The sequence below is a fragment of the Urocitellus parryii genome, chromosome 5 (assembly GCF_045843805.1).
Source record: "Urocitellus parryii isolate mUroPar1 chromosome 5, mUroPar1.hap1, whole genome shotgun sequence".
Classification (NCBI taxonomy): domain Eukaryota; kingdom Metazoa; phylum Chordata; class Mammalia; order Rodentia; family Sciuridae; genus Urocitellus; species Urocitellus parryii.
The window spans coordinates 178840307-178864110 of NC_135535.1; the positions used below are offsets into that span (position 1 = coordinate 178840307).

Sequence of the window (23804 nt, forward strand, 5' to 3'; positions counted from 1 at the left end):
ATGAATTGGGATCACGCCATGTTCTGCAGGTTATAAATCTGAACTGTTTTGATCCCTATTTAGTCAATCATTTGTATAATTATTAACAAAATTCATGTTTACTTTGAAAGTCAGTGATTATGATGAATCATGAAATACTGAACCTTGTTGCACAACTAGGAAATATTGGTGAACACAGTATAACTGAATGTCTTTTTTCTTTTTGCTCTTTGATTAACATATTGGTGGTCCATCTTAATGGGTTTCATTGTGATATTTCTATGCACACATTCAGGGTGTGTTGATTAAATGCAGTTTGTTCTTATCAACCCTTCTCCCATTCATTTGGCAGCCTCTATTAACTATGATCCTAATTTCCAGTCAATTTTCTTTAGTTTACACACATGAGAAAACATGCAGTCCTTATCTTTCTGTGTCCAGTTATTTCACTGAATAAAATGTCTTCCCTCGTTCCATCTATTTTGCTGCAAAGGACACTATTTCATTCTGTTTTATGTCTCTATAATATTAGAATGTGTATCTATGCCATGTTTTCCTTATCTGTTATCTGACAGTGGGCGTCTAAATTGATTTCTTATCTTAGCTATTGCAGGTAGTCCCATAATAAACATGGGCATGTGATAAACATCTCTTCATATACTGATTTCATTTTCTTTTATGTTTACTCACAGGTGAGATATCTACATTTTACAGCAGTAGATCAAGTATTTTTTTTTTTTTTGTTTTGGTTTTGAGAAACCTCTATACTGTTCTCTATAATGACCTTACTAATTTTAATTCTTATACACTTAATCACCAGTGTATAAGAAGTGAATTTCTCCCTCTGGGGAAGGGTGCAAGATGCAGGGATGGTAGTTCCTAGTCTCAGGTCTATCAGGAGCAGTCTCTGTGTCCTCGTCCTTTCCTGGACACTGCATCTCCAACTGTATGTTTTCAAAACATACAAGTCATGGAATATACTGAATTCCTCAAAGTCATAGATTCCGAATTGGCCTGAAGTGTGTCAATTTAGCATGACAAGTAATTTTCTTGCACAAAATTATTAGCTTAAGTATTTATCAATCATAGCAGCACATGAAAATATTTGTTCTTTCTTTTTTCTACCAGCTGATAACTGGACAGCAACCTAGTACATTTAAATCATAATCTCCAGGGTGTTTACTAAAAAACAAGAAATATCAATAGTTTCTGTTTTATCTGTAATTGGAAGAAAGCCTCCTCGAGAGAGATGAAAGTCCACTCAGCTTACTGTTTGTTTATGTGTCAAAGAGTTACATATTGGATCAGCAGGAGACCATAACAGTTTGGATAGCAAGGTCACAGTTATCTCAGTAGGAAGAGAAGACTCCAATGGATCCAGTGGTGGCCCTGGTCCTTGGTGTCTCCTGTCTGCTTCTCCTCTCAGTCTGGAGACACAGATCAGGGAGGGGGAAGCTCCCTCCTGGGCCCACTCCTCTCCCAATTATTGGAAATATCCTGCAGATAGATGTTAAGAACATCAGCAAGTCCTTAACGAATGTAAGTATGCTTTGTGCTTCTTCAGTGGCTTGTGAAGGCAAGTCAGTTGACCCCTGGTTATAAAGATAGTATACTTCTGGAGGCACAGTATTTTAACAGATGATTGTAAAAGAAACTACTCCCTGTAAACCTTGATGTCATGTGCCACATTAGCTCCATGTTTTATACAGGATTGCTATGAGTATAGAACTTCTCTGCAGAATCAACAATTATGCCTGAAAGCAAAGAAATAGCGTAAGGATTTCCTCAATAGCATGAGGTCAGATATAGCAAAGGGAATGAAAGAGACACAATGAGTCAGTGTCCAATTGATGATGTCAGAATCTTTGGGTTGCTGCAGTAATTCTTTGCTTGGGGCTGGGAATGGAGAAGGGTAGAAGAAATGGTTCTTCCAGTGGATGTTCATGTCTTGTTTCTGCCTCTGCACTGTGTACTCTGTGTAATAGCTGCAGACCCCAACCATGGCTGTGCATTAGGATCAAGCGTGCTAACTTAAATATACAACTTTCTAGGGGTCACCATAGGGCTATCAGCGTCTTCTGGAAAGAGCTTTGAATGTGATCCTGGGCAGTCTCTTGGGTATTGATTCCAAGGTGGGCAGAGGGATGCGATAAAGTGCTCGAGCATCAAATGTTGATTCAGTGACATTCCAATTTTGTTCTCTTATCTTAGCTCAGAACAGAGGAAATGAATTTGCATTCACTGATCTCATTTTCTTTGTTAATGAAACAGGGCAAATAAGACTGCTGAATGCATTGATGTGAGGATAAATTTTAATCTGTGTATGAAAAGCCTTGAAATTGTGTAGCACATCAGAAGTCATCCATCAATGGCAGCTATCAATCATTTACATATGAAATGCAGAAATATTTCCATCTCTATGGGGTAGAATAAAAACATAAAATGATGATGATGATGATATCAGCCAGAATCAGCATGATGCATGGTTTAGGTAGTGATTTGGTTTGCTAATATTTGCATTTTTCCCCATTTCCAGTTGTCAAAAGTCTATGGCCCTGTTTTCACCCTGTATTTGGGCATGAAGCCCATTGTGGTGTTGCATGGGTATGAAGCTGTGAAGGAAGCCCTGGTTGATCATGGGGAGGAATTTGCTGGAAGAGACTCTTTCCCAATTTTTAAAACAAGTATGAAAAACTTTGGTAAGTGCACGTGCATGTGTGTGTTGTGCAGTGGTCATTGGGATGAGCAGCGTGAAGAAAAGAGACCAGAAGGGCTCCTGAGGCAGAGCTTGGCCATCCCTGTGTTGTCCCCCAGTATCTCCCCTGCCTTGTTGGGTCTCCCTTCTAATCTCTTTCCTCTACTTGTAGGTATCGTTTTTAGCAATGGAAAGACATGGAAGGAGATAAGACGCTTCTCACTCATGACCCTGAGGAATTTTGGGATGGGGAAGAGAAGCATTGAGGACCGTGTTCAAGAGGAAGCCCGCTGCCTTGTGGAGGAGTTGAGGAAAACCAATGGTGGGTGCCTGTTTGTATCACTGACCTTAACAGAGTGCGCTCTTCTCTAGTGACCTTCTTGGAAGCATTTCAGTTGAGTGAGAGCTCTCATGATGGGCCCTGGTTGTGACCCCATGTGGGACAGGGATGGTTTTCAAAAGGGACAGGACATGTTTGTTTATCAGTGTTGCCTGGGTAGTGATGTGCTTTGGCCTGCAGTTGGGGAGTAAAATTTCTTTTGATCTGTTTCTGTTCTGAATATTTTTATTTTTCTTTCAAATCAGAAATTATGAACTTAGTATGTGAGTGGGTTTTTTATTCCCTAAAGAGTTAAGGAGCAGTGTTTTCCCTTAGTGTAAATGAGGGCAACCTATTCCATATCATGCCAGTAGAAAACCTTGGTGAATGATGGGGAGGCAGTGACCCCACCACTACTTCACAGATTCACAGCTCTTTGCCATTTGCTTTCCTTACGTTGGACGACACTTGTGTGAGCAGCTTCACCAACATGGCTCAGGATTTATTCCAGGTCCAGGCTGCAGCTTTGGCCAGTCATGGTGTAATGTATGTTTTTAATTGATTAGCTTTATCTCCATAAAATTCTCATCAATTATTTCTCTCTAAATACAGAATGATTTTTTATAAATAATCACAAACTGCATCTTCTTACCCATATTTAGTGTTTTGATTTACATACTTTGGTTAAATATCTGTACTTCTACAAAGAACACAGACATTTATAAAATGATTTCTTTAACTAGATTTTGAAGACTATCAGTGTCTCCTTACATAGTCTCTCCTAATAGAATGTTTACTCTGTTTTCAGTTTTCCATTTGTTTCTTCCCCTGTTCCTTGGATTTGGTGTTAGAAATTATGGTCCTTATTTTCCTCCTACTGCCAACTCTACTCACCTGTGAAGTGTCTGTCATCATGAATGTGATTATCAGCTTGGATACCAAATGACCTTGTTTTCATATTTTTTGTTTCAAATGAAATGGAAGAAAAGATTAAAAATTCAATTTTACCAGTGCATGACACACATGTATACACACTCCAAATTTCCAAGACTCTGCAAGTTACCTTCCACCTACATGGATGAAAATATCACATTTCTAAAAGTTTAGAGCCCTGCAATATTTAAAGATGCTTGCACACAGCATCTAACAGAAACTTTTTCTATTTTTCAAATGCCCTCCTATTTTTTTAAAATGGCTTTGATTCTTGTCTCCCTTATTTAAGGTCCACAGGTATGAATTTGCGAGCTCATACATATAAATTGATACCTATTATTTGATTATAGCAATTTATCTTACAGATTCCCCACAAAAAGGAACACTTCCTATATTTTGATTTCATTTCCTATAAAATAATATACTTAATGTATGAGATGGACAGATTTCAAAATGATTAAAATATACCATTCTTTTCTTTCTTTTTTAATTTTGATAGACCTTTATGTATTTATGTGCAGTTCTGAGAATAGAACCCAGTGCCTCACACATGCTATGCAAGTGCTCTACCACTGAGCCACAGTAAAATTCACTTTTTAAACTTTTAAATGAGAAATAATATGTGTCTATTAGTTTTACATTTTTGATTGCCTTACCTGGGGTTTATATTTTGAATAAAAGTTGTTTATTTTAGCAAAGAAATCCAATCCACTTACTGATATTACACTTTCTTCTCAAAGATCACACACATTTTGCTTTTCTCATTTTTTCCTCTATATGCATGAGCTCACCCACAATCTCACTTTAGTTCCTCTCCACTGGTTCAACACAGAATTCTTTCTTCCATTCATTACACATAAAAAAGTTTCCAGGCCCACAGCATAGCCTCCTTCTCTATCTAATTGCTGTATTTTCCATAGGCTTTACAGACAGATGTGATTATGTTCTGAATACTTGAATTATTATGTTTAAGATGGTCTTTTGCCTTTAAGAATTAGCCCTTGGCTGGGCATGGTTGGGCAAGCTTGTAATGGCAGTGACTTGAAAGGCTGAAACAGGATGATGGCTAGTTCAAGGCCAGCGGCAAGTTAGGAGACCCTAAGAAACTTAGCAAGACCCTGTCTAAAAATATAAAAGAAAAAAGGGTTGGGGACCTAGTTCAGTGCTAAAGTGCCCTTGGGTTCAATACTCAGTCCAAAAAACCCCAAGGGCTAAAGAGGTGTAAGGAAAAGCAGTGGATGTGAACTAAGTATTGTAAACTCCATTATTTAACATGCTAGGTTTTCAGGGTATACTCAGAGTTAGGTAAAAGTGATTCTTTGTTCTTTTTGGTACTGAAGATTGAACTTGGGGCACTTTACCAGTGAGCCATATCTCCAGCCCCTTTCATGTTTTACTTTGAAACAGGGTCTTGCTAATTCTTAGGGCCTCGTTAAGTCCTTAGAGCCTCACTAAGTTGCTGAGGCTGGCCTCAAACTTGAAATCCTCCTCCCTCATCTTTTAACACCTCTGGGATTACAGGCATGTGCTATTGCACTTGGCAATTCTTTTTTTTTAATGCATGTGAATATTTTGCTGTCAATTGCTCTGTGTACAATATACTGTTTAAAATGTGTACATCGTATATACCTGGGTTTCTGTTCTGGATGCTGGACTTGTTAAGTAGAAAGTTAAGTCTTTTTTTAATATTTATTTTTTAGTTTTATGTGGACACAATATCTTTATTTTATCTCTATGTGGTGCTGAGCATCGAACCCAGTGCCTCCTAAATGCTAGGCGAACACTCTACCATGGAGCCACAACCCCAGCCCCAGAAAGATAAGTCTTTATCTTCCCAAATAGCAGAATGTTTCAGTATAAAGTGTGTAAGTCAAGGCAGTGGATATGACCTGAGTATATTAAACTCATTTATTTAGGCAACAAGGCTATAACAGCCAATTTTAAAGATATTTTAAAATCATTTCCAATTCTTTTTTATTGAAATATTTTTATTAATTTTTTTGATAGTTGTCCTTTTAAGTTATACATGATCATAGAATGTATTTTGACTCATTTTCAATTCTTTAGGCTCACCCTGTGATCCCACATTCATCCTGGGCTGTGCTCCTTGCAATGTGATCTGCTCCATTATTTTCAAGAACCGGTTTGACTACCAAGATCCAGATTTTCTCACCTTGGTGAACAAGTTCAATGAAAATGTCAGGATTATGAGCTCTGCATGGGCGCAAGTGAGGCCAAGATCCATTATCCCATAGAAACACTTTAGTCTTTTTTCTTTAGAGACATCCAAAATAGTATATGGTGCTTGAGGTGATGTGATTGCTTGGATTGTACTGTCTTGCCTAGAGCCATGGAGCAAATATCTGAGAAAGCTTTTGAATTCTTTATTTGGCATGCAGGAATATGAAGGTGCACGTATAGAGCTGGGTTTTAGCCCACTCCAGTGAGTGGATATTTCTTTACATATCAAAAGCCTTGTTTTTGTAAGGCTCTTGGTGACTGCCAAAGGGATGACCATGCCACTCCGTGGACATCTAGGACTTTTGGAAAGCTCCCATTGCCCACAAGGCTCACCCATCAATCAACACTTGGAGGACTTTTCATCCCAACATGTGGCAGGAATATGTCAATTCAGAAAAAGTATATTTTCTGCAAGTAAAGAAAATAATAGGGACAATGAAACTTTGAGGAATCACTGAGTGGGGTAGGGGTTTTGATGTGTAGCTCCTATCCTAGCTAAAAAGATCACTGGGTTAGGAGAGACTGCTCTAGAGGACAGTTGGGCTCCATGTATTTTTGGGCCACCTCATTCCTCATCTGAAGCTGGTTGACAGAAATAAAAAAGCAGGGACTAATGTTGTGTTCTAAATCAATGTTTCCCATATCCCTTAATGTCTTTTGTTATCTATGAAATGTGAATCACATTAATTCATGCTGTCATATTTCATGTTTTGGGAAAAATTGATGTAGTAAAGAAGTGAAGTTGTATAAAATTAAGTTTTAGAATAAAGAAGTTTTATAAATTTCAGGAATGATTATCCCTTGTGATGCTCCAGTAAGAAAATTCTCCCATAAATCATTCTATAAGAATGATTGAATTATATATTTTTCAGTAACAATGACACCTCAAGATAGACCCAAATTTTATTTACATATAGAGCAATAAGTTCTTATCAGAGCTGGCAACATGTCACCTATGTGTTAATTAAGTACTTTTTATAAATATATTATTGTTTTCTCTTGTAGGTCTACAATAATTTCCCTGCTCTCTTTGATTATCTGCCAGGGAGTCATCACATTTTATCCAAAAATATTGATTATATGATAAATTATATTATGGAGAAAGTAAAAGAACATGAAGAATCCCTGGATGTTAATGATCCTCGAGACTTCATTGACTGTTTCCTGATAAAAATGGCTCAGGTACAGTGTTGCCATCAGCCTAGTTTTTTGATTCCTTGATCATGTTGTGGTTTTCTGAACCCTTTTACATTTGTGGAAATGTTACATGATCAGGACAATAGTCATTCTGAAGCACTTTGATGACCCAGTGTATCATGAATCTCCAGGAAGCATCATGGAAAATATGCAATTATTAAATAATTAGAATATGCTGACTCTATTCTTTAGATAAAAATCTATGTGAGGAGAAAGAATGCACACCTAGGTGATTGAGAGAGTTAATAAATACACAAATTGTTAGTTAGACTGACTCAAAGAAAGAAGAGATGACATAAATTAATAATGAAACAAAAGGAAGGTTGTGGCTGCCAAAGAGACAATTTCCAATCAAGCTATAACACATGAAATACCATGCCATGACATGAGGATGGAGTTCATCACTGCAAAGGTTTGGTGACATGGAAAGGAGCAGCTTACCCCAGGTACACCACCTGCATGTCCTGTGGACTGAAGCAGACCTTGACATGTGCAGCGTGGACAGCAGAGCAAATTGCAGATGGGTTGAGTCTTGTAGGTGGTGGTGTGGGCAAGAGTAGGTGCAGAGACGAGAGAAGCCTTGTTGAATGCAGCTCTAAATGAAGTCACATAGAACACAGAGTTAGAGATGGTGTCTGTCAGGGACCCTGCAAGCAGGAATGTGTTGTCACTGCAGCATGAGTTAAAAGGTTATTTATTCCCATTGAATTTCGTTGGCACCCTGTCAACGATCAGTTGTCTATAAATGTGAGGCTTTGTATGTGGACTCTCATGCTGCTCCATGGTGGGTATGTCCACCCTATGCCAGGAGGTTCAGCATCCTGACGTCTTGTCCCCTTCAGTATTTCTGTGTTTCATGTTTTGAAATAGGAATGCGAGTTCTCCAACTGTGTTGTTGGTGTTCAGGACTTTTAGGCAATTCTAGGTTCCTTGAATTTCCATATCAATTTCAAGATGAGATAGTCAGTTTCACCAAAAACCAGTGTGGAATTCTGACATGAATTGTAATAAATTTGTGTTTCATCATTGTCACTTAGAAAATTGAGATGAAATTAACATACCATACAGTGAACTTTCTTGAAGTTAACTTTATTGGTATTTATGGCTTTTCTGTGTTCTGTGATTGTATCTGTATCCAGTTTTCAAAACCTATTCATTTTTTCTCAAATGTATATGCACCATGAAATGAACACACCCCTCTTCCACATCCCTGCACTCTGATTTCTGTCTGCATGGATCTGCCTATCGTGGATAAATAATGAAAGACCTTGTGGCACATGCAACCTTTTGTTTCTGGCTTCTTTTATTCTATAGAATGCATTGGAGACTCATCTAAGTTGTAGCAAGTATCACCATTGTGCTCTTTTGTGTGGCTGAGTGCTTGTCTTTTTTACTAGTGTCCATACTATGATTAAAATTTTTGATAGAATTCACCAGTATATCACACAAATCCACCTTTCTCTTGGGAGGATTTTGATTACAAATTGTCTATGTTAAGTTGTTGCAGTTGATCATGTTTTGCATACTGACCTTGAATCAGTGTTTGTAATTTGTGTTTCTATTAAATTTTTCTGTTATTCAGATTTCTTATTTGCTGTTGTACAGTAATTTAAGGTAATCTTTTGTTGCCATTTTTATTTCTGTAAAATCAGTAGTTTCCTGCTGTCATGTCTGAATTTAGTGGTTGTGTCTTCTCTTTATTTGTGCTTAGTCCAGCTAATGATTTGGTACATTTGCTTACAGTTTCTGAGAAGCAGTATTTGGTTTGAGTGAGTGTTCAGCTGTTTTCCCACTCTGTTTTTCATTTCTTTTTTTTCTCCTCTCACAATCACATTGCCTTTCTAAGAGGTAATGAAGCTCTGTTTTTCGTTTCTTTGGGCTTTGCATTCAGCCTGCTCTTATCTTCCTAGTCCCAGGTTGAGAAGTTACATTGTACTTGAGCTCTTGTCTTCCCTTTCATTGTAAGTTCTGCCCCTCTAAGTTTCCCACTAAGAATTGTTTTTTTGCTTCCTGCCAGTGTTTTGTTGTATTGTATTTTGTTTCCTTTGCATCTCAGTCCTATCTAGTTTTCCTAGTGATTCCCTCCTTAACCCATTAGTTGTAGAAGAGCATATTGTGTAATGGAAGATTTCCCTTCTCTCCTTGAATTCTAGTTGCATTCCATTCTGATAAGGGAAGATCCTTTCTATGATTTTGTGTTTTTAAAATTTATCGAGAATTGTGTATGTCCCACCACCTGGACTTTCCTGGAGAATAGAAGGGTTTATGTTCTCTTGAGAAGAATGCATATTCTTCTAGTTTATCTTCATTTGTCAATGTTTACCTCATACAAGTTGAGCTCTATTGATGGATGGATATGCATGTGCACAATAGTATTACATATTTTTAATAATGTCTTAACTGATCAACATTTTTCTATTGAAACTTTTAAATTTCCTCTCTTTTTCTTTGTTTTTAATTTTTTTCTTATTGCTTATCATGTGGTTTTCTCTTAACATAGTCAATGTTAATAGTCCAGGTTGAGTTAATTCTAAGCTTCAAATTGCATAGAGATAGTCTACTCCCATGCAAACTCATCTCTTTTTTTCTTGTTATTAGTCACAATCTATATCTTTAAATATGTTCCCAGTTTTTAAAAAAAAGAGTTGTTTTTTTGCATATTTCTTTATTATAGAAACTCAAAGAACTACATAGAAATAAAAGAGTATCAGAGCATATTTTCTATTAAACCATGTAGTTATTATTAATAATGATAATTATTTCTTAATATGGCCTTGGTTTATTATCTAGTGTTCTTTTGCTTTTTATTTTCTCCCATATTTTATTGTTGCATAATGTTGTATTTAATGGTGGGATTCATTTTTTCATATATGCACATGCACACAGTATAACATTATGATTTGGCCAATAACATTCTCTAGTATTTCCCCTTTTCCTCCCCTCTTCCCTCCCCGAGATCACTTTCCTCTACTATACTGATATCCCTTCCATTTTCATGAGATCCTACCACAACATGTTTTCCTTTTTCCATGTAGCTTTCACATATGACTGAAAACACATGACACTCAATTCTCTGATGCTGTATATAAGAATAGCAATTTCTGCATGTTTCAGGCTCTATTTACATGGTATTTCCATCTTTTTACACTCAGCCTGTGAATGTCTTTGCCTATAATTGGAGTCTCTTGCAAATCATATATAATTTGATATTTTTTTGAAAATCCATTCTGGCAGCCTATGTGTTTTTATTAGGGGAGTTGAGACCATTTACATTGAATATTATTGTATAGAGTTGAGTATTCATTGCTGGAATTTTGCTTTATTTATAATGTTTAATTTAGTCCTTTTCCACATTTGCTTAGCGTATCTTCAAATGAAATTTATTCTTTTGTGAGACTTGGATTTTTTTGTATAGTATTTCTTTCTGTATTTTTACTAGTAACAGCTTAGTAATCATGATTTTTTTTAGTTTCTGCTTATCTCAGAAGGTTTTTATTCTGCTAAAATTCTGCTGGATAGTTTTTCTAAATGTAGCAATATTGGTTGACAGTTATTTTCTCTCAGGCACTTGGAACACATCATTCCAAGTCCTTCTGTATTTTAGAGTGTGACCTCAGAAATTAAAAGTAACTCTGATTGCCTTTCTTCTAAATGTGACATGAATTTTTTTTCTTGAGTGTTTTTAACATTCTATCCTTGGTCTATATGATAGCTGTTTTCATTATAATGTTTTGTGGAGAGTTTCTTTTTTCAATCTTGTATATTTTGGTTTCCAAATGTATCCTGTGTCTTGATGGCCAACTTGCTCTCTGCAATAGGAAAAATTTGTTATTATTTACCTGAAAAGGCTATCAATTCCATTAGCCCACAGTTCTCACTGGTCTTCAATTCTAATGATTCTTAAATTTGGTTTCTTAGAGTTGTTCCAGAGTTTTTTGTATATTCTGGTCATGGCTACTTCTTTTCTTTAACAATGTTTGAATTTTCAAGACTGACCATTTTTTTCAGCATCTGTCTTCAGCATCATTTACTCTATAGAGAGACAGCAGGCACCAATTTTACTACTGTCTGCTTTTGCTTTGATTATTGCTATGTTTGTTTCCCTCTTTACTGTGAGATTATGGTAATCTACAGGGAAGTAGAAACTTATGGGATATAAATTCTGCTGGTGAACTAAACCTGATGATGAAAAGGCACTTTCCTGTATGCATAAATTACCAGAGTTCATCTCTAGTTTATTACAATAAATAGAAGAGAAAAACCAGTAATAGCCCTAAGTAGGAACGGCTAATGGTGGGCCTTTAGGTCCCACTCATAGAAATTCATTTCTACAGCAAAAGCAGTGAATTAACATAAAGTTTGTTTATATCCCAACTGTGAGGGGGTCTGAATCTCAAGAAGTCCAGGACACTTTGGCAAGAGAAGACTGTGCCTTAAAAAGGCCTACACATAAGAGTGGTAAAGAAATCCACTTGAACAGATGCATACAACAACACAAAAATACAAGATATATGAAAATACAAGGTAACACATAGCTCAAAAAGTTCATAATTCACTAGTTACTGACCCCAAAGATACTAAATTGGATGAAATATTTAATAAATAAATAAAATGAATGACTATAATTTGATTAGTCAATACCAAGAAAATGTAGAAAAACAGCTGTATGAATTAAGGAAGTCAGTAGAGGATGTGAATAAAAAATTTATGTAATTTATTGTTGAGGATTGGAATTTACCATTGCAATTGGTTGACTCATTAATCAAGAGCATTTTTCTGTTATAGCAATTGCTGAATAGCATGATGAAGGCTACAGAAATTAATTTACTTGATAGTTGTTCCAAATAATTTTTGCAAAATCTATATTTCTGGAGACAATTAATCACATTTTTCTGTTATGTCAGAAGCAGTAAAAGAAGGGTGATGGTGATTTCCCTAAGTCCTGTGATCCAATAAGTAAACAAGAGGAAATCATTGTTTAAATTCTTCATGTATTCCCAGTGGGGATGTCACTGGAGCCCATAATGTTTGAAGCAGTGGCCAGGCTCTGTGTGGACCATCAACAATCAAAAGATGCAACACTGATTATTGGAGGAACCTGTTCCTAGTTTTGATGAGGAACAAGAGGCTGCATAGAAACACACTACACTATGCCCACAACTTTTTGTCCCAGAATTGGGGAATAGAGAGTGTCAGCTTCTATTTGAAATGCAAATTTACTGTAATTTTTCAGACACTTTCCTTATCAACTATTGCTGGATGATGAAGATCTTTGCCTAGACTCCACAGCTCCCTAGAAGTTTCTTTAAATGGGTTACATGAGGTTGACAGTTGCTTTCTTGGAAATGCCAGTTCCGGGATGTTCTGATCTATGATGTTTGTGACATCACTAAGTAATGCTTCCAGAACAATGTTAATATTTGATTGTGTAGCATGGAATGTGTGCCCATTGATTTAGTTTTAAAAGAATTTTCTAGGGCCTGGAACTATAGCTCAGCGGTAGAGCATCTGCCTTGCACATGTGAGGCACTGGGTCCTATCCGGAGCACCATATAAAGATAAATAAAGATATAGAAAAAAATGAATATAAGCATTAAAAAAGAATTTTCTATATGGTTTATATAAACAAGGCTAATTGTGATTTCATATGTGCCTATAAAAAGTAACTCTCCAAATTCATCTTAGGTGATAGAAACATTTTTTTAACATTGATTTTAGAGCACACCGGTTAACATTGGTCTATGACTGATAACTTGAGACTTACTTGATGAACTTTGACTTGACAGGCTCAATATGAAGTAGGTATTTCCAAGACATATACTGAGTTTGGTTTTCCAGTATGTGTGTTGAAAGAGATTAGTTTGTTTTGATGGTGTTAATTACATATGTGAAGCATAACACAGCCACATAGAGATTATGAATGTACCATGCTGGCCCTGGAGCTAACTGTCAAATAATGTATTTTTTATAATAATGATCCCCTTTACTCAGTATTTAAACAGCTATGATGTTTTCAATTCATTTTCATAGTCTTTTTAGTCCAAAACTTTATCCTTGGAATCTCATTACCCCTTCGCTGTCATATATCCCATTTGGACAATTAATGTCTCAACTTCTTGTCTTTATGGTTTAGTGTCTTTTCAATTAGTGCATTCTTATTCTTGTCCCCTAGACCATTATATCTGTTCTCTCCCTTGTTCATTACATTAGTGCTGGCCCATCCTATCTTGGTGAACCTGTTTTCTTTCCCTCTGATAACTTCTTGGATTTGCTGTCATGGTGTTCTCATAATTTGTACTTCATGAAAATTTTGGGTTCTATTGAGACTTTTTCAATTTTTGACAGAAAAGAACTGAAAACTCCTGTTCAGACTTATAACATCTACCACGATGTAGTACTCATTCACCTATTTCCTGTAATACAAATAAAAAAGCCTTTCATTTTTGACTCCCTATTTAAGATTGGGGCTTTCACTTTTATGATTAAGTCTTCATGTCCAGGGTGAGAGCCACCTGACATGCTCCTTCTGTTTTGGGGAAAGAAACATGTTACACAGCTCATGGATAACCCTGCAAAGAATCTCAGGCAGGAAATAGAGTGTAGGAAATGAAGTTTGGGTCAAGGGATATAGAGTCTCTGCCATGACAAACAGTTAATGCTTGTAGTACTGCATGCTTCAGGGTCTGTGCTGGCCAACTTTACAACATTATGAGTTAATATGGTTCACTGAATTTTCATCCATTGGCAAATGACTTGACATGTAACAGTATCAAATCATTCCTAGGAAAAGGACAATCAAGGGTTGGAATATACGTATGACAACTTGGTAATTGCTGCCTCTGATTTGTTTGGTGCTGGCACAGAGACAACAAGCACAACACTGAGATATGCTCTCCTGCTCCTGCTGAAGCACCCACAGGTCACAGGTATGAACACAGATGATAAGCAAGTGAACTGAGAGAGATGTTGGGAAGAAGTGCTTGGTCCTCACTTTTTTGTCTTAGAGAAGCTTCACTGTTTAGTTTTCTCTGCCACCATGTGTGATCAGGAGGAGGGCTGAGAAAGTGAAGAGAGCATGGCAGTAGGAGAGGCAGTGGAACCCTGGTGCAGTGTCTGCATTTCATTGGAGGTGATTTGTGGTGGCAGAGCCAGCATTCACGGGCATGTGAATTTCTCCTCTTTGTATCCCTAAATAACACTTGGTTCAGCAGATAAAGTCTTGAAGATGCCTCTCCTCATTCTGATAATTCTAATTCTGGGGTAGGGAAAAGGCAACTCCTTCTTGAAGCCTTGGTGGAAATCCTAGAATGTAATGAAGCTTCCTGAGATGATTCCTCACTTGGAAGTATTCTATTCATGTATATATGTCAGAAAGGTATTTTAATTTTGGCAGATCTGTTCCTAATTTTTTAATTCATCATTTCAACAGACTGCTTCCATAAAACTTGTGTTTCATGGAGTAAGAACCTTTCTTCAGGGGAGGTCAAAAATTTTATGTTTTATCAATACCACTTGAAAATCACCTTTAAAGGAATTTTGTTCCTGCAGTAGCAATAAGCATACTTTTTTGAGAGTTGTGTGAGGATTCCACTAAAAGGATGGCAACACAATTATTTGTTAGACTCATTCTCTTTCAAGCAAGAAAGGATTGGAACATTAAACACTTTATATACTCTTCACCAAGTTTCTTAATCATAGAAGGCAGATTCAAGGATGGTGATGGAATCAAAAAGGAGGATGGTCTGGTAACCTGAATATTAGAAGAGGAAAACTTATGAAGAAAGAAAAGCAAACTCTGTTCTTAAAATTCCAACAAGATTCTCTTGTTTGGAAATAACAGGAATCAATGAAGGGAGAGTGAGGTTGAAAAGGGAGGCTTTTCTGCTCAGGCAAATCCCTTGTCACCTAATAGCATTAAACCATTCTTTTCACATATTCACTCATCAGGTGAGATATATTTTATTTGCAGCAAAAGAACTGCAAGGGAACATACTGAGCCTGATAATCCATTTGCTAAGGGTCCTTATGTTGTGGCAAAGAAAGATTGAGGTGTGGGGCTGAAAGGAAACTTTGGAGAATCTGAGCTCTTCCTTCAACATCAGAAAAGTCATGTCCTCTCAAGAGAGGGAAGAACTGTGGAGTAAAGACTTTCATAATTTGCCATCTTAGCAGAAAATTCTTCCAATCATTCATCAGAGAGAGTGAAATAAAAGCATCCACCCAAAACACAGGGTTGTAGCATTGCATATCACAAGGGATGAAAAATTTATTACAACATTCAGAGAAATATCCCATGACTTCTGTGAAACACCAGAGCAGCACCAGAATTCTTACAAGTAACTAATATCTTGTTATTTCATAGAATAGGTGTATTTCAGACCTGCACATTTGCCAAAATATTACACCATTACCCCTATATCTCAGAAAATTCCTGGAGAATGTTGCATCTAAATGTCTATAAGTCAGGAAGCCATGGGCTCCAGGAATGGGATTAGAGTGTTGGGGAGACTCTGGGTGCTGGACCTAGGAAGCAGCCTTCAGCATGAAGGTGGATGATGCAGATGACAGGAGAGAACTCAGGAGCAAAAGGGATGTGAGGAATAGTCTGAGGTTTCCTACAGCTGGACAATGATTCCTGCAGTTTAAAACATCTACCTGAGCATCTTGAATAATCCTAACTCAAAACTGGAAAATGTTGAGCTTACATAGAGAAACTGGGAGAAGACCAAGAAAGCACCAACAATGTAACATAATCATAATTTCATATAACAGAAAGTATGTGTATACTATCAGAAGGTCGTACCTCATGGATGTTGATATAAGCAAAAATTGCAGTCTAATATATCCTTGTGAATAGAGTCTGGTGGGCAATCGTGTGTGTGTGTGTGTGTGTGTGTGTGTGTGTGTGTCCTTTCCCAATTTTGTGCTTAACTCATTGAGTTATGCAAACTCTCATTTCCACATACCTGGAAATCATTAAGTGTTGTGTAATAATGCACACACAAGAAATAGAGAATCATTATTTGAATATGACTTTAAATTTCAGAACAAGGTTGTAGAGTGCTGAGTGTCTGTGGCTAAGATGTGGGAGGATAGAGCTGGGATTGGGCTCATTTGTAGAGCGCTTGCCTGACATGTGTGAGGCACTGGGTTTGATTCTCTGCACCACATATAAATAAATGAGTAAAATAAAAGGCCGTCAATAACTAAAAAAAATATTTTAAAAAAAGATATGGGAATATGATGGGAGTTCCACTGAAAATTGCTCTCATACAAAACCTTCATACATATATATCAATCAATTGTACTTTATATTAAACATAAATTATTTTCATGTAAATTTAGTATTTGATTCCTATTTTCTTTCTGCCAGAAGTATAAATCCTTGATGTGTTTATATTCTGTTAAATTTTTTTGAAAATATTATTTAGTTCTACTTATATTAATTCTGTGGGATGCTAATTTATAAGTAGGGTCCTATTTTTTATTTTATTTACCTTCTCTGCTTCTATCTACTTTAAAATGTAGTTTAATGAAGTGTGTGTGTGTGTGTGTGTGTGTGTATACACACAGTAGTGGCACTGTTTATATATGTAAGTGTGCCTCTGGGCATATCATTTATATTCATAATGCTGTTGGGACATCTTTGTCCTGCTTCTCATGATACTCAGTTGCTATGACAAACGTGCCCTTTCTCTCCTATCCCCTCATTTCTTTTTTGTGTCTTACCAGCTAAAGTCCAGGAAGAGATTCAGCGTGTGATTGGCAGACACCGCAGCCCCTGCATGCAGGACAGAAGCCGCATGCCCTACACAGATGCTGTGTTGTATGAGATCCAGAGATACATTGATCTCCTTCCAGTCAACCTGCCCCATGCAGTGACTTGTGATGTTAAATTCAGAAATTACCTCATTCCCAAGGTAAGCTTGTTTCTTCTAGGCTGCGCCTCAGTGTTCTTCCTGGTCCCAAATCCATAGCAGGATTGTAATTCTCTAACACACAGGATGAGACAAGTTGCAAAACATTTGGCTACTTAATGACCTGTGTGCAGTTTCTAGTTTGGGTATAAAGCTTTCTAAGAGGTGGCTGTATCTGGCCATGTGAGCCTTCCAAATTGGTTTTACATTTTAAACATTGTTTTTGCCATTATTAAATGTCTTGCATTTCCATACCAAGGTTAAAAATTTCGTTGTCACAGGGTGTGGTGGCTCATGTAGCTTAGGAGGTTGAGGCAGGAGGAGTGCAGGTTCTAAGCCAGTCTTGGCAATTTAGCAAGGCTCTAAATAACTTAGGTAGACCCTGACTCAAAATATAAAATAAAAAATGGCTGGGGATGTAGCTCAGTAGTGAAGTAGTTTTGCATTCAATTTCTGATTAAAAAACTAGTTTGTTAATTCCCCAAGTGATTTCTTGGGTTTTCCTCATGAGAACAATAAACCTATAGACAAATTAAGTAAGAATTGATATCTTGACCTTTTGATTCTTTAAATTCATGATAATGTTCTCAATTTATTTTTGCTTCATTTAATATTCTCAGTCATGTTTTTTTTTTCAGTTCAGTGACTCATAAATATTTTGTTATTTTTTCCTGTAAAATAAAGATTTTTGTTCATGCTATGTCATTTAAACACATCTTTGCCTCTTCTTTCTAACTGATGTGTGGGATAATATTTGATTTTGTCATTGTGATGATGTTACATCTAGTAAACTTAATAACTTTCCTAGTAATTGCCAATGGTTTGTCTGAGATACATTTGAAATGTTAGTGTTTTTTATCCTCTTGTCTGATTGAATTTTATTTATTTCCTGTTTTTTATATCCTTGATTTCTCTTTATTGCATTATTGCCCTTTTTAGGATTTCTCCATCACATTGAACAGAATACATGATTGCAGTCATTCTTTTTTTATTTCTTATCTACAGGAATGGTTAGAGGCTTACTATCTCATTGCAGAGAAGGTTGTTTTACATACGATGTGGTAGATGTTCTTTTTCAAATGAGGGAAATTTTCTTCTCTTAATTTCATATAAACTTTGGTCAAGAATGTGTATATACAAATTGATTTTTAGCATCTGGGGGATAGATTATATGATATTGGATGGATTTTCTGCAGTAAATATACAAATTGCAAATACATATACAGAGCTGGATTTGACCTATCACATGTTTTCATGACTTCAGTGCTTATAACAGATTTTTTGTCAATAATTTTTCCTCCAAAAAATTCGGTTGATAATAGATATCAAGATAGTGCTGGCTGCATAAAAATATGTGAGAAATGTTCCTTGAAGTAAGTATGTTTCTTCCTTCTGATGGCTGCTTTGTCATATGCTTGAAATGCCAAATCTTTTTTGGTGAAGAACCGGTTATCACATGGGGAAAAATGGTAAAATTTCAGAGCTTATATTCTTCCAGAAAGGGTTCATTTCTTTCCCATAAATGGAAAGAAGGTTGTAACACTTCCTTCCCTCATCTTTAGTAGGACAGCATGTGAACATAATAAAAATTATGCCATTTCCTTTTGTCTCTGTCTCCCATTGATGGAATACATCTATCTATCTGTCTGTCTGTCTATCTATCTCTCTATCTATCTATCCATACAGGGGATCAAATACAGAACCTTGCACACACCAGGCAACATTCTACCACTGGGCCTAATTTCCAGCATCCACATCTGAAGTCTTGAGATGATTTTTATTTGTGAAGCGCTAACATTCTTTCTACCACATGCTTTCTGTGTTCATCCAGAAAACCTACTTGCTGTTACAAAATAGATTTTAAAATTTGAGGTCAGGACTGGGGATGTGGCTCAAGCAGTAGCTCACTCGCCTGGCATGTGTGCGGCTTGGGTTAGATCTCAGCACCACATACAAACAAAGATGTTGTGTCTGCTGAAAACTAAAAAAATAAATATTAAAATTCTCTCTCTCTCTCTCTCTTAAAAAAAATTTGAGGTCAGAAAATATCACTATTATATTTAAAATAATACAAATAAGAACTGTCTTTTCATTGGAAAAATCTGGTAAGATTCATTAGGTTGCACCTATAAAGGCTGTCCTAGGGAGAAGACTAATGGCTTCAGGGGAAGGAAGGTCATGGGGCTTGCTCTTGTATTTAGTGTAAGGATTAGGACCTGAATTTACTCTTTTTCTAGCAGGGGAACAAAGAGGAGATGGTGTTTATTTCTTATTGGGATGAGAGGATAAAATTAATGAAAGTTGATTGCCTCCTTATGTGCCAACTAAATGGAAAATAGACTGAAGAATTAGGGATTGTCAGTCCTCCTTATCCAACAAAGCATCTGCTTTGTGGGCCTGCTTGATGATCCCATTCAGCTCACTGCTTGGCAGGTTATGATATGGCTTGTATCTTTGAAGTTTATAGAACTGTAGCCTCAAGAGAATGGTCCATTTATGCTCTTCTTGGAACAGTCTGATATAGAATTTTTCAATCCTTAGTTGCCATTTTCCAATTAGATAAATTATTTTTTCTTCCACAGGCTGAAATCACTGATGTCAGTGGAGATAACACTCTAATAGAGTTGACTAACTTCCTTTTGTAATTGTCTACAGCCAATATTGACTTTGCAGGATACCATGATTCTGTTGACATTGTAACGTGGAAGCAGTTATAGGCCATCTATAGAGCATTCTGTAGAACATGACCAAATTCAATGTTATAGAAACTGACATAATAAATTCACAAATATTTTTTCATGTAAAATATTCTTCTTTTTCTTTCAATTTAAACATTCTTTGTTCACTGTTTATATGAAAACACATGGCAGGCTGCAATTTGTGGACTTTGTTGTTCAACCCTCTTATGAGACACACTGTTCCATTAGACTTTCTATAATCATATGAGGTCAGTTTGTGGATTTCTGTCCTATCGGAAGAGAATTTGCAAAAACCAGTTCTCAAAGATTTTACCTTGTCTTTTTGTAAAAGTTGTTTTGTTTAGCTCTTAGTTAATTGTCCAGTTTTTCTTTTATCTTTTGCTTATGGTGGTATTATTCTGCTTCATTTTTTTATTTGTGAATTTCTATATGTTCAAACAACTTTTTCTAAACATGTATCCACATGCATCATGAGAAAAGCTTGTCATATATCACTACTTTAACTATGCTTAAAGAATTTTAAAAGCAAATTGATACATGATTTTATTTATTTATTTATTTGTTTGTTTATTTATTTATTTATTTATTTTTGTGGTGCTGGGATTGAACCCAGGGCCTTGTGCAGGTGAGGCAAATGCTTTTATGTTTTTTTTTTTTTTGAATATTAGGGGATTGAATTTTTCCCACTGGTACATTTTTTAAAAAAAAATTGGAATCTAAATAAAATTTAGAAGTGTATTTATACTTTAATATCTCTTCATTAAGCTATTTACTTATAGACTGGTGCCTCAAGTCATTTCAAGAATGATAATTTTCTCCTACACAGTAGACATTGCATTTATACTCAGACATCATTCACACTATAATACTAACAGAAGCCTAGGTTTAAATTAGCCCATTAATTTTACAATCTCCTTGTAGATTTTTCTTGTACAATTTAGTGTCCAGTTAAAGAACAGACATGTAATGTGATTATCTTTTCTATTTACTCTCCCGTAATCAGGGGTAGTAGTTCCCTTTCCTGTACTTGTTTGTTTCCTTTCATCGTGTTCACCTTACCAAGGAATCCAGGACAGAAATCAAACATTCCTGAGGCTGGCTTTGTATGGTAGTTTTCTATGGATTAGATTCTCATCATGAATTTGGGAATAAAACAACATAAATGTCAATGAAAGTGTCACTGCATCACATGGTGAGGTGGGAACACATCATGGCACTTATTCAATATAGCTTATGCTAATTTTCTCAGGAAAGAAGGTAGTATCCAACAGATCTCTCCATTGTAGAGCTTCTGCTCTTATACGTAAGTGATAGACATCACATCATGGTCCTTCAGGACTATGTAAACATCCTGCTTATGAAATCACTCACCTAACTATGCTAGCTTTGATTGATGCTCCTTGCTTGAACTGATATTCAGACGGAAGGCATTGTAAAATGATATTGCTGATTTTATTCCCTTTTGCTTTATGTAGTTTTGTCATATGGTTTCTCTCTCTGAAAATGTCACTGCTTGTTTTGGGACACAGTTTTCATTTTTCAGACCAGCAGATTGAGCTAAGTAATTTCCATTGTGCCTTTCAGCTCCTGAATTCCTGCTTTAATTGATTTGTCTTTGTTATTTCCAGGGCACAGCCATATGGACCTCACTGACATCAGTGCTCCATGACAACAAAGAATTCCCCCACCCAGAGATATTCGACCCTGGGCACTTTCTGGATGAGCATGGCAACTTGAAGAAAAGTGACTACTTCATGCCTTTCTCATCAGGTAAGAGAAATAATTGGGATCAGCTACTTCTTACCTGATACCTCCTCTGGTTTTAGAACATTTGTTCTTTACATGAGCAGAGAACCATTGTGTTACCAATGTACTCTCCCTGCTAAGCTTTTCTTCTGTAAGGTCAATCTCATTTAAATATTCCTCACCCACTAAGTGAAATGCATCTCACTCCATGATGTTGGTTAGTGTAAATGTTGCTGTTCAACACCCCTCTTGCTCCGCTGTGATGATGGTAGTCTCCACAAGCATGAGATCACATAGCAAAGGGCCTCTAGGGAAGCAGCTTAGTGAATAACTGATTGTACTCTGGTGTGCTTAGTGCGCTGAGGTAGGGAAGATTTCTGGGCTGGCTGCCTTACCGGGGTAGGCTTCCAGGATTTTGGAGTATAATATTCCACTTGAGGTTTTTAAATGGAGTTTGTGTCTTCATAATTAATAATGTTTTTGAGCTGATTGAAAAGAGTCACATAGAATGGAGAAAAGAAAAGGCAGGACATTTTTAAGGAAGCAATGAATCACCACAGAAGAACTTTTGTTCTCAGTCAGGGATATCAGAAATTGCCTGATAACCATGAGCTTATGGAAGAATTGGAGATGGGGAAGAGACCCTACAATGACCACAGAGCATCCTGCTCTTCCTCCAGTTATGGTTATGTGTCTTGGCTATTGAATCTCCCATCTGCAATGTGTTTACTGATTCTTTGCTCATGGACTCTCCTTCCTTGATTCTATGACTCTAGTTGTCTGCCTTATGTCTTGCACTGTACATCCCATGATGATAAATCAAGGAACCACTCTTCAAGTCTCACATTTCAACAGGTTAGAAAATTAAGATGGACATGGAAAACTATGATTCCAGGTGTTTCATGGTTCCAAAAGAGCATGAGAATGATGTTGAGGATATCAAAGAGGGCAAGATTTTAGTGCTTGAGGGGATCATAAAGAGTGTAAAGAGGACATGAATTTCCGCTTGTGTCCTGAATGGAATGAATGGAAATTGAGTTTTATACAAGAAGATTAGCGTGATATAAAAGATGAACATTCATGGTTGTTTGGAGATTCCAAAAGATTCTGTTAGAGGTGAGATTAGAGGGTTGAAGAATGAGGGCAAGGTCATTGAACATCAGAATGGGAATAGAAAATACAAGTAACAGAGTTCTTTTCTGAAAAAAATGTACTTAGAAACTTCAAATTCAAAAGTGTCATTCCAGTGTAGGAATTCTAAATAAAGTGTTTTTCACAAAGCTGATACTTCCAAAAATACTGTTTGAATGAAATATTTGTTAAGATGGACAAAAAGTGTCTGCTCTTTTTCCATTTGTCCATCCAAACATTCAATCATTCATTAAATGTTTATTTATATTCTCATTTTTACATAAGAAGCACAGTGCTTGTCACTGTCCAAATGACACATAAGCATATTGTGTTTTTTGTTTGTCACAGGAAAACGGATGTGTGTGGGAGAGAGCCTGGCCCGCATGGAGCTGTTTTTATTTCTGACTACCATTTTACAGCACTTTCATCTGAAATCTCAGGTTGACCCAAAGGAACTCGATACCACCCCAGTAGCTAATGGATTTGCCTCTCTTCCTCCCTTATACAAGATCTGCTTCATTCCTGTGTGAAACAGAGCAGACCATGTGACTGCTGCTGTGCTCTTGTCTGCAGTCCCTTCCCCCAGGGCATCGTCCACATCCTTTCCCCATCTGTGATGCATTCTTGACCTCTCCTCTGCATCTCCCCATTCTAGAGAGTAAGGGAGCACACATCTTCCTTTATAGAGTTTTTTTTTTTCCATTCTGGTCATTGTAGAGATATACCTGTTCTTTCCTGTGTTATGTAATACCTGTATTGATCACCCCAAGTAATAACATGGGTCTAATGCTGAGTTATTGATACATTATCACTGTAAAACATCATGGTCATTTAGAATATGATCTGTCAGAACCATCTATCCCATGCATGTTCTTAATAAAATACATAATTGATTTCTGGGTCAGTTCTCAAGTTTCTCTTCTTTTGTGCAGTATAGGTAAGAAAAT

General features: G+C 36.6%; 1 protein-coding gene across 1 annotated transcript; it reads left to right on the forward strand.

Annotated features, from left to right (window-relative positions):
- Nucleotides 1-1346: 1346 nt before the first annotated feature.
- LOC144254844 (cytochrome P450 2C5-like) lies at nucleotides 1347-23714 on the forward strand. The gene is made up of 9 exons (XM_077798448.1): nucleotides 1347-1518; nucleotides 2516-2678; nucleotides 2847-2996; nucleotides 5994-6154; nucleotides 7173-7349; nucleotides 14149-14290; nucleotides 17097-17284; nucleotides 21609-21750; nucleotides 23206-23714. The coding sequence occupies exons 1-9, from the start codon at nucleotides 1351-1353 to the stop codon at nucleotides 23385-23387; spliced, it is 1473 nt and encodes a 490-aa protein (XP_077654574.1). The 5' UTR covers nucleotides 1347-1350; the 3' UTR covers nucleotides 23388-23714.
- The last annotated feature ends 90 nt before the right edge of the window (nucleotides 23715-23804 follow it).

Bases quoted from the DNA above. Each gene is read 5' to 3' on its own strand.
- LOC144254844 (XM_077798448.1), top strand. From the start codon at position 1,351: ATGGATCCAGTGGTGGCCCTGGTCCTTGGTGTCTCCTGTCTGCTTCTC. The intron at 2,997-5,993 runs GTGGGTGCCTGT...TCAATTCTTTAG, and splicing joins GGAGTTGAGGAAAACCAATG to GCTCACCCTGTGATCCCACA. The intron at 14,291-17,096 runs GTATGAACACAG...GTGTCTTACCAG, and splicing joins GAAGCACCCACAGGTCACAG to CTAAAGTCCAGGAAGAGATT.